Source organism: Carassius gibelio, chromosome B8, assembly GCF_023724105.1.
Source record: "Carassius gibelio isolate Cgi1373 ecotype wild population from Czech Republic chromosome B8, carGib1.2-hapl.c, whole genome shotgun sequence".
Lineage (NCBI taxonomy): Eukaryota > Metazoa > Chordata > Actinopteri > Cypriniformes > Cyprinidae > Carassius > Carassius gibelio.
The window spans coordinates 14,585,809-14,597,705 of record NC_068403.1 but is presented as its reverse complement, the minus strand read 5'-3'; the positions used below and the strand labels follow the sequence as shown (position 1 = coordinate 14,597,705).

At 37.0% G+C, this 11,897-nt stretch overlaps 1 protein-coding gene across 2 annotated transcripts; it reads right to left on the bottom strand.

Moving 5' to 3' along the window:
• Window positions 1-3,636: 3,636 nt before the first annotated feature.
• LOC127964044 (PR domain zinc finger protein 2-like) lies at window positions 3,637-9,980 on the bottom strand. Of its 2 annotated transcripts, XM_052564186.1 has the most exons (3): window positions 9,878-9,965; window positions 8,283-8,359; window positions 3,637-8,128 (listed from the first exon to the last, which is right to left on the bottom strand). In XM_052564186.1, the coding sequence occupies exons 2-3, from the start codon at window positions 8,299-8,301 to the stop codon at window positions 3,687-3,689; spliced, it is 4,461 nt and encodes a 1,486-aa protein (XP_052420146.1). In that variant the 5' UTR covers window positions 8,302-8,359; window positions 9,878-9,965; the 3' UTR covers window positions 3,637-3,686. The 2 variants fall into 2 exon arrangements, with proteins under 2 accessions (XP_052420146.1, XP_052420145.1); XM_052564185.1 differs by lacking the exon at window positions 8,283-8,359 and having other exon boundaries at window positions 9,878-9,980.
• Between the last annotated feature and the right edge of the window lie 1,917 nt (window positions 9,981-11,897).

The window sequence follows — 11,897 nt, the reverse complement described above, 5'->3', positions numbered from 1 at the left end:
ATACCACGATGCAGTAAATCCTCCTTTCAACCTAAAGGAGTGTCGGTCCAGCCTTATCTTTAGCTAACACCGTCCATCAATCTCCAGCGCCAAACATCTTAACCAATCAGCTTTCAAGAAATGTTTTCAGGGCGGATCATTTATGGTGTGATACTCGTTATTTATTTATTTTCTATCGAAACTGACAAAATAGCAATGTTTATGAAACTACGACCTCCTATTTTCCCAAAGTGCTTTAATATGACGGGCATATTAAATCAAATGTATCGCAAATACATTACTTCTACAAAATAAAGACTAGAAGACACCGGTGATGTGGGCGACGGAGATGTAAATTTCGTTGTGATGCAATCTTGAGTCGATGCTGCCACCCAGTGGTTATTATTGGTATAACATCAACACATGCTTACAACACTGAGATTTTTGATTAAGCGTTGATTATCATCCTTATGTAAAATATATAGCATAATAAATATACATTTTGGATTTTTTTTTGTTCATTCTTCTAAGTAAACAATAAACACTCCCATTTACAAAATATATTTAAATAAAAACTCAGCCCCTCCTCTGTCATCTCACATCTGTTTAATTTAATCTTTTAAACTTCATATTATAACAAACATATATTTAGGATGGCTAGAGTAGAACTTAAAATATGATATGCTAACGTAAAGTTTATGACCTTATTTTGAGTAATGGTGGACTGAACTAGTAACGGAGAGTGCGGGGATACTTAAGTCACAGTTCTAGTTTTGCATAGCAGTCTATTAAATGAGTAAAAAAAGACAAAATAGATTTTAGTCCGATTTAGAAATATAACATGCATTGTCTTAATATTCAGTTTGTTTTAATGAGGCTTGTGAGAGCTGTTAGAATCTGAAATATCAATTTCATGATGCATAATTGTTTGGGTAGGATTAAAAAATACTGATATGTTTTAGATGCTTCTTACTTAGTGTCTGTTCTTTGGCTTGCCCTCATTTCTTCTTTTTTTTTTTTACTTTTGTGTGGCATCATGCTATTAGACAATGAAAGCGAAACACATTCATCAAATGAACTTTAAAACAGAGCAATTTATTAAATCATTCAAGAACAACGTTTCTAAAGTATACATATTCAACTCAACCCTTGAGATGTTAAACATTATTTTACCATTTCCGAGTCTGCACAAACATTTCACATTAAAGAGACTTCTGAAACCCTTCAAGCCTGCAAACTATTTTGGGTCAAGAATATGAATGCCACAAAACAATGGAGATGTGAAATGGGTAATGACTAAATAGAGTCCAGATTTCTCTCCAGAGTTCTGATATTAGTAATGTAAACGTCTCAAATGGGCATGCTTTGGTAACATTTTCGCTCACAATAATCAATCATTGTGTAAACAATTCGGGGTTCATTTGAGCTTTAATTAACTTTTGACCCTTGTTATAAAACATTACAGTTGACCTAATTTAAAAACAAGTCTTCTAATTAAAATAAATATTATTCTGTAACTTTGCATCTATTCTTCATAATGATTTACATATCATTGGCCCTTCCAGGCCTTTTGTTTAGTATAATACCATGTTTACCATCAGAATCTTCACTCAGCAGGACACAAATTTGTGCAAATTTAACAACTGTCTTCAGGGGCACATTTCCAAATCTAATGGAAAAATGCTTTCTTTTTTTTCATTAATTTTCTTTATTAGTTTAGGATAGTGCAGAAGTAGCAGGAAGCAGGGGGGGGGGGGGGTGCAGGATCTGGAAAAGTCCTCGAGCCGGGATTCTCGTAGACCAACAGCTATATGCCGGCCTGTTGCCCTCAATGAGGATAGCACAAAAAAGTAAATACAGAGACTTTTGACCTACACTACTATTCAAAAGTTTGGGATCAGAACGATTTTTTAATGTTTTTTAAAGGAGTTTCTTATGCTCATCAAAACTGCATTCAGGGAAAAATGTAATATTGTGAAATATTATTACTATGTAAAATAATGTTTTTCTATTGTAATATATATTAAAATCTAATTTATTCCTGTGATGCAAAGCTGAATTTTTAGCATGATTACTCCAGTCTTCAGTGTCACATGATCCTTCAGAAATCATTCTAATATTTGTTGGAAACTGCAGCTTAATATTTTTTTGGAACCTGTGATGCTTTCTTTCAGGATTGTTTGATAAATAAAAAGTTAAAAAGAAGAGCATTTATTTAAAATAAAAATCTTTTCTAACAATATACACTACCGTTCAAAACTTTGGGGTCAGTAAATTTGTATTCTTTCTTTTTCTGAAAAAAATTAACCTTTATTCAGCAAGGATGTGTTAAATTGATAGCAAAAGATTTAGATTTATATTTTGAATAAATGCTGTTCTTTATAACATTTTATTCATCAAAGAATCCTGAAAAAAGTAACGCACTTTCCAAAAAAAAAAAAAAAAAAAAAATAATAATAATAATAATAATAATAATAATAATAATATATATATATATATATATATATATATATATATATATATATATATATATATATATATATATATATATATATATATATATATATATATATATATATATATATATTTGTCAGCACAACTGTTGTCAACATTGATAATTCCAATAATAAATAAGCATATTACAGTTGAAGGAGTTCTTAAGGATCATGTGACACTTTATACTGAAGTAATGGCTACTGGAAATTCAGCTTTGCATCACAGAAATAAATGATATCTAAAGGATATTAAAATAGAAATAATTATTTTATATTTTAATACAAACTTTCAAGATTACAGTTTTTTTATTGTATTTTTTATCAAATAAATTCAGCCTTGATGAGCATAAGAGACTTCTTTAAAAAAAATTACAAGTCTTACTGATCCCAAAATTTGAGTAGTGTATATTCATACATATTATTGTGAGCACAATATAATTTTCTCCTAATCCTTAAGGTGCAGATGTTGTCAAGTATGCAGTATGATCTGACCCTTCTTTTTCTGCTGCTGCTGCATTTGTTACAGTACAGAGTCTGATATATAAACACTCACACTATCACTCAACATGAAATCTCTGGCATGCATGAAGAGTTTAGACTGCATCTATTCAATAAAACACAACTAACACAGTCTACAAAAATAGAAGTGAGTAGCCATTACGATAATATATGTGCTCCAGTGAAGCCCACTGAACACACCTTCTTTTAAACATAGAATACTTACATTAATAAATAATAAGTAGTAATGGATTCATTGTATTGCAATGCATTCAAAACTAGGTAAATACGAACTGCAGCATAAAAGTGCATGAGTTCAGGGTTTAATTTAACACACCTAAACCAGCTCATCAAGGTCATTTGAAAACCACACACAGGTGTGTTAAAGCACAGGTATCCAGGAATATCGCCACCTGTATTTGTACGTTACAATTTTTTCAGACAGCAAATGTATTTACAAATGAGAAGTTAATATGTTGATGTATTATTATGTGGACAGTAATGGGATTTCATAATGCTTAGAAGTTCTAAATTATAGCCTGCTGTGTTTTGAAACAATAAATTAAAAAGCCATCATTTTAAGTTTAAATAGTGTCCAATATTTAGATGGCTCATATTTACAAATAAATGTTGCATTAAGGAGGCATTTTAAGAAAACAGATAATTGACATCGATAATATATATTTTTTAATTATTATTATTATTTCACAAGTCTCATTTCTTGACTTGGAGAACAACAGGGTGCATGATGATGTTGTGACTGTCTGGCTGTTTCAGGACTGTTGTTGTGGTGCTGGCCTGCTGCACACTGCGGGTAATAGGCCCTACTCTCTTTCTCAACCTCAGAGACAAACGCTCTTCTCTTCTGGGCTGTATCTTCATGTCACCCACTCTCTGCTCCATTTTTCTACTTAAAACATTTACACGAACACCGGGCTCCTGAGAGTTAACCTGAGCGACAGATGAGATGACTATCTGCTTTGAAGCCAGCTGTGGCATAAAGCCACTCTTTAGCTCCATAGGTTTGCCCTTTTTACTAGACTGAACCACAGATGTTGACAGTATGGTAGATCTTTTAAGCCTAAAATCCTGAGTGGTATCAACTGCTGCATTTTGCTTAATGATCTGATTCTTTGTTATTGTTTTTGGCTCATGGTCTGACACTTGTGGCTTTGCGCTCATGTTTGCAATTTGTCTGCGAAGGCTCCCGTTGTTCTCCTGTGCTGAAACAATGCTGAGTGTTCTTTTTTTGGAGTTTCTACTGGCCGGTCTCATGGGACAGCTAAAAGCTACGTGTTTCTTTAAACTAGCATTGTATGTAAACTCTCTCCTACAATGAGGACATGCAAAAACGCCCAGGTCATCCTGAGCAAAGGCCTTTCTTCCCCCAGCAGGTCTGCCCCTTTGCACCAGCTGAGATTTCTTCTTATTCAGAATACTCATTTTTATCCTAACTGGCGATTCATGAAAGTTCAGTTTTCTTGGTTGGCTGACCTTTTGCGAGAAATTTTGCTTACCATTAACAATCCGTGCAGGTGATAACACCCCATTTTGCGCTTTTGCAAACCGCTTAAGTGGTATAGGGTTCTTTTTAGGAGTGTATCGCTTCTTGTCACTTGCATTAGCACAGGCTAAGATGTGCTTGTGCAGTTCAGGCATGTTGTCAAAGCTCTTACCACATTTGGTGCAACGAATGGCTGTGCTGAAGGTCTGAGGGATGTTATGGGTGGTGAAGTTAGTGGCCGATGCTGCCGTAGTTTCAGATGGTGTCCGATTGTGGTATGGAAAAGGAGGCGGTTTGAAACTTGGGTAATGTTGGTTAATTCCTAATCGTACATCTGGACCTTTTGTTTTGACCCCTCCAGATGCCAAGATTTTAATTGTTGTGAACAGTTCCTCAGAAGTGTTGTCCAGGGAATCATTGTCGACCTTTAAGGCTGTGTTGTCAGGTTCTTGCTTAATTTCTGTGACTGGAAGGCCTGGGTCAGCCATGTCGGTTTTGGGATTGTTATGGTTTTCAGGCCTTAACTTACCATGTACTGCTTCGGTGTGTGAGCTCTCTTGACCAGGATGGAGATCTCGCTGATGCTGTTCCAAGTTGCAGAGAAAAGCAAATTCCTTAGAACATGCTTTACAAACATAAATTTTACCAATGCCATGATAACTGGAACGGTGCTCCAGCAAACCTGTGTCACTCTCGAACAACTGCACACAAAATTCACATTTATAGGGCCACTCTTCTGAGTGCTCACCAACATGTTGACTAAGAATCTTCATGGACTGGAAGGGCTGTTCACAAACATTGCACATGAAGTTCTTGCAAAAAGGATGCAAGGGAGGTAACTCTTCTTCAACTTTGTTTTCCTGCTTAGAACAATCACAGAACTGTAAATTTTCCTGTCCATTCTCATTGCTCTTTGCTTCAACAGCACCGGTGGAATCAGTGTGGGTCAGTTTACTATCTGTAGTGCTTGTTGACTGCTCTGTTGGGGCTGACTGTGTGGAGGTTTCAGGTAATAGGGTGGTGTCAGGACTGAGAGGTTGTGGCTCAGATGAGACATGAGGTTCTTGGTCTAATGCATTGACAGGAATTATATCTGAGAGACATGGAAGGGAATTATGTTGGAGAGCTGGAAGAATATTTTCTGTTGATTGCACTGCAACTGTATACTCAATAACAACAGTGTTTGGAGGAAAAGCCAAGGACGTGACGTTGGACTGGTTCCCAGGCAGAGATGAAGAAAATATCTGTGCATCAGAAGCTAATACAGAGTCTACAACCAATGTTCTTTGAGCTAGTTCACATACAGCAGGATCAGCAACCCAGTGAGGGCTTTGTAAACTCAGTGAAGGGACTGCAGGTATAAGGGTTTCCAGACCTTCAGGAGCAGAGGAACCCCAGCCAGGGATTGTCACTTTCATATCACCCTGTGAAAGATGTACAGAATTATCCGCGCAGTCTTCTACAGACCCTGTGGTAGCTACATTGTCAGATACCACAAAGGCTGAATGAAGAGTTTGAATGTCCTGACTGGGTTCCACTGTGGGAGTTGATAGAAAGGACACAAAGGTTGGAGATGAAGAAGGTGAACACTGAGGTGGTGGGACTGGAGTAACTGGATGGATACTGACTGGAGCGAGCAGTGAAGGGGTTGGATTGATTGAAGCAGGAGGAAGAGCCAACTCAAACAAAAACTTTTCAGGTTTTGGTGGACCTGCATCAGACACTGCCACAACTGCAAGATTTGCTATGTCAGGGACACTGAGGACACCTTCAGCAGCTGGAGCTTCAACGGAAGGAACATCTACCCCACCATACTCATTCATTAGCACCTTCTGAAGCATACTAGAGTTAGGTTTACTCTTCCTTAAAGCAGGCTGAGTGAGATAGACTCCAGCTGAGTCACAGTCTGAACTCTTTCCACTAATACTTAAGTCCAGGATGGACTCTGCTAAAGCCTCGCTGTTCTCTCGATTAACCACAGAATTTGAGAGGTCCAGTGGCTGTTGATTGCAAGAGTTTCCGCCTGTTCTTGATACAGAGCAGTCCAATGGCAATACCTGTTGCTGCATTGGAGCTCCATCAGAGCTATCTATGGGTGAATTCAAAGGCTCAGGTTCTTCATTGCCCAACCTGTGGCTCTCCAACTTTGACTTCTTTGCTTCTGTAGAATCTTGATCTTGCTTTTCTATATTCACATCAAGGGTTTTCTGTGGTGAGCTCGGAGGGGAGGTTGTCCTTCTCTTATATCTAGTTGTTGTTGCAGGTAAAACAGTCAGGGATAAGGGAGGACCCAGTTTTTGGCCATCAGCAATCAATGCAAATGCCAGTTTACTGCCATCCTGATTCTGAAGGATCTGCTTGAGTTTGGGAGACAGATGGACAGTTTTTTCCTCATTAAAGGCAACTGTCTCAATGCACTGAGGTAAATGAGCAGTGACCAGCGGAGTTCCAGACGTAGAGGACAGTGTCAAGCATGACAAGGAAGATGAGGAGGTACTCAAGATGGATTCAGACTCTAATTCTGTTTTTATTTGTGGGAGTAAAGGTGGTGTAGATGTCCTGCGTCTGGTTGAAGACTGCCCAGACAAGTCAGAGGTAAAACTACTGGTAATGGTTTCTAATTTAAGAGCTTGTGAAATCTGAGCTGGACTGATTAGAACAGCATTTAATCCGATCACAGCAGAGCCACCAGAGTTCATCTCAATCACCTCACAGTTACCTACAGCACTTGTGGAGACAATTTTCCCATCTATGTAAAAGCTGAGATTCTCTGAAATGTTACTGGAGATGTCAACCATGTACTCCCTTTCCTGATCAATGTCTTCTACACACTGTGAGGTAGCAGTATGGTTGTCTTGTGCCATCTCAACAAGCGGCTGTCCTTCAGGTTCTTGAATAATACTGACCTTTTTATAAACTGCTCTAGGAAGAAGATGGCGCTCATGGATCCTGCGCTGATGTCTCCTTAAACTAGTATGAGTCCTAAATGCTTTTTTGCAGTACTTGCAGACATGTGCGGCTTTGGCATCACTGTTTTTATCATCCTTTTGTTCACCATCAGCTGCATTAATGCACTTGTTTGGCTCTGGGTTCTGTGATGCTGTTTTCAGAGGTTCAGCACTGCCATGCACATTCTGACTTGCAGTGCAAGGGTTATCTGTGAGATCAACCGTCTTCCTGTTTCTATTTTCATGTCTTTTCTCATGCCTCCGATGACTAAACAATGTACTGAAACTCCTTCTGCAGCGACTGCATTTAAAACGCTGTGTGTGGCAGGTTGAAAGGGCATGTGTTTGTATGTGACGCTGCAGGCCTTGACTAGTCGCAAACCTTCTCTCACAGCGAGGGCAGGGTAATTTACGCTGGGGTTTACTACCAGGTTCAAGGTCAGTCTTAGTGTCATTTAAAGGCAACTCAGTTGCACTTGTCTGACAGGTTTGATTAGCTAGATTTTGGGACACAGTCTGTCTTCCGTTCTGTTTGTCTTTGCTGTCCATCTTCACACCTATTCCTCCTTCTATCCCCTTTTCTATCTCTTCCTCATCTGGCTCCGAGATGCTGTGAAGTGCAGTATCATCAGCGTGGGCATCTTGAACCTCAGGGTGCTGGAGAATAACCTCTGATGGCATACTAGGCCTCTCCTCTTCCATAACTGAAACATATGAACATGTCTGTGTCACAATGAAGAATTTTTATTTGCTGAAATAACAAATAAGTGTTGTAATATATCTACTATGTGTGCAATATTGTCCAACATATGTGAAATCAATTTCCAAATTAAAAAAATTAAGAATTTTTTTATTTACTTTCATTTGATCTCCACATCACTTAACTGCTCTCTTTAATGTTTCTTCTGGGGTATGTAAAGGAGGCCCCTTGTTTGCTGAGGGGAAATAAATACAGTAATAATATTTCTTGACAGTTTCTATGACGTAATTATGCACTCAAAGACAACAATAACTTAAAATAGCAAAGCATAAAAATAACAAAGCATAAGTGAAATCTCTATTAATATTAAAATTTATGTTTGTGTTCAAGATAATTAACTAAATGGGTGACAGAGTGCAGTTGGTGATTCATGGCATGCTGCAATGTCACTCTCATCTGACCTTTAAACTAAGCCAGGACAAACACATAAATGTAATCAAATTACTTCTTTTCATGTCTGAAAATGAGTAAACAAAGGTTAATTAATATAAGGTTACGTTAATAAGGTTAAAATAAATAAGGTTCAGTTATATTATATACAGTGTATATAGATATATATAATAAAAAAAATACATCTCCCAAGAAAACTCTGCCCTTCAACATAACCTTCAACATAAAATGATCAATAATGCAAAGATATTCATACAAAAGAAACTCATTTAAATTACTAATTTGGTAGGCTACACTTACATTTGGAAAACTGATGATCGTTGTAAAATGGTTGAGTTTAACCAAATTAAAATTAGCTAGGGGAAATTACTAAATGTCCACTGTCATCATGAGTTTACAATAGATGTCTCGATTTATGATTTGATTTGTGATCATGTTACTGGATCAAAAATGACATTTAAAACATCCATGTTTTTAAGTGGTGTCACAACCACACTGGAATAAACATTTGAAGATTAAGAACAAAAGAAAGTGAGCTCCTGCGGTTCATGTGCAGTCCACCTGTAACACTGTGGAGGTGTGGGTGGGGTCAGATAAACTTACCTAAGCTAATAATAATAAATAATCTCATTTTACAGACGCCTCTTAGGGTCACAGGGCGTCCTAATGCTGTAAACTGACAATTTATCAACATAATAGCAACAGAACCAGGCAGAGTCGTTGTCTGCGATGCTCAAGAAATAACGTAATGCAGCCATAACTGCCGCATTCCCGCTGTACATATGCGGGGAATCGATTTACCATGCAGCGGCTGTTTATAATGTCAGGCCTTTTTAGATTTATGCATGTGCGCAAATAATTACGCACTTATGCAACATAAGTACATGTTATCGTCGAATAGATTAAACTGCTTAAAATGGATATAATCGCGCAAACTTGTCTAGTGTACAGTCAGGGCGCACATGTTGCGGGTGTCTGACAGCTCTTTAAATAAAACAAACCCCGTTTGGCACTGTCGCTAAGCGCAGACGAGAAGGTCACAGGCAGAGACACACGCTTCATGCTAAAGTGCTTCGACATCCATTTAGTTAGTGCGCCTGTATATCGCTGGGGTTTTTACGGCGTTATTGCATGCACCAAAATAATAAAAATGCACACATGGTTATTCTCAGTGCTGACTCTCAGACAACATAAACAAGACTGACATCGCGAAGCTTCGGCGAGCCATTTCACGCCACATGATTTTGATTAGGTATGCCCTTTGGTCTCTGCATTAAATTGGCTATACCTGTGTATTGCTTACCAGCTTTGTTGTGACGCCTCGCTGCTTGAGTCTGGTGGGCACGCGCAGGACGCTCGCTACTGCAGACTGCACTGATGACAAGGCGCATGTGCGAGATATCATGCACCTGTATAGTTACATGAAATATTACACGTGAAGCACAAGGACAACAAATTACCATTTTGCTTTAACTGCATGCACTTAAATATTTTCAGGGAGAATGTTTTATTGACTAGAGATCTAGAAACAATATTTTGTTTGGAATACTGTTGTGATAAGGTAACCTATTTTGTTAAAATTTTCACTTATAAATGTGAATGCATGAAAACGTGAAAAAATAGTGTTTATATTAGTCATATTCCTTAAAAGTGAAACAACAAACTCATCCATATTATACAGGTATTGAATAGATTGTCATTAATAAATATTATTAATGTTTTAAGCCAGTTGTCACCAACCATTTGATTGAAAAAAATGCATTACATTGCATTACTTTATTATTATTATTTTTCTGTTATTTTCGGGAGCTACTGGGGCAGTGACAAAGAAAAATACATTGCACACGACATCAACAGATGTAAGAGACGCTGAAGACAAGCGCAAAGAATATAAAATACTGTAAAAGACAGAGAACAAGCACACTGTTCACTGTGCTCGAAATATAGGACGAAAATGAGGGACTGCATTGAGAAAAGTTTTGATGCGATAATGGCATTTTCTTCTCTTATCTCAGTATAAAGAGCAGCTCTGCTTTGTTTACAGCGGTAACCAAGGTAACACTATATCGCAGCTGGTTCTTAAGCGCCACCTGCTGTCAGAGAGTGAATTTGCGTCCCATTCAAAGATGTTGCTTTTGTTTCATCTGTGTGTTATGTTGCCAAAAAAAAAGGGTCAGACCATTCTGACATATATATATATATATATATATATATATATATATATATATATATATATATATATATATATATATATATATATATATATATATATATATATATATATATATATATATATATATATATCATTAATATAATATACATATAATAAGTAATTAACATATAACAAGTAATTAAAATACCAAATAAAAAGCCTTAAATTGGAAGTACAAACTGGGATGTCTATTCCTATCAGTTCTTCAATATGTAGGTCTTGTCCTTTATAAAGGCCGAGGTCAGGGATCCTGGGCTTAGAGTTGGTGACCACTATTTTAAGCATATAATTAATAGGCTATAATTTAACATTTAATATAGCCAGTTTGCTTGTTTGTATATAAATTTATATTGTTTCATTATTCTTTTATATAAACAGTAAACATGACTTCATTTATGCAAATGTATTCCAAACTTTAGGCTACAACACCTACGATGTTTTCATCATCCAATGTGTCAAATGATAGCCTCATTGTCGAGAGTAGGCAATAGATCACTGCAGAAATGTTAATCATTTTGCAAACAATGAGGGATTTTTACTCTTGAACGTTCTCTGAAACACTAGTCTATTTTTTTTAGAACATTATTAAAGACCAGATAACACTGGAAGTTACTGGAAGAATGTTTGTTCACAACCAGGGGTGCGTTTCTCCATTGCTAGCTAACGATGCTTTTAGGAAACGCACCCAGGACGTCAGTCAAAGTTCTAGAAATGTTCCCTGCTAGCTGATCTCTTACAATCTCGATTCCTAATTTAAATGTAAAGTTTTACGCTATATAAATATTTTTTTCAAAGAGGAGCAAAGGAAAGGGGCACAGAGTTTTATTAACAGTATGTGTGTGTTCATGTTAATGTATAGACATTCTGAGAAATAACAACACTTTAATTCAATGGCGTAATGGTAAATATCAGCAATAATACGATGCAGCAGTCTGTCCAGTGACAAAACTCACTTTCTTGTAGTTAATACAAGTGACCACGAGAGGCCGCTGTGTCCCAATTTGTACTGATTTGAGATTCTGTGCTGAAAAAGTGATGCATTAATCGAGAGCTCCATAGCTTGGATATGCTCACTACAATATGTTTGAGAGGGTATTAGGAAACATATAAT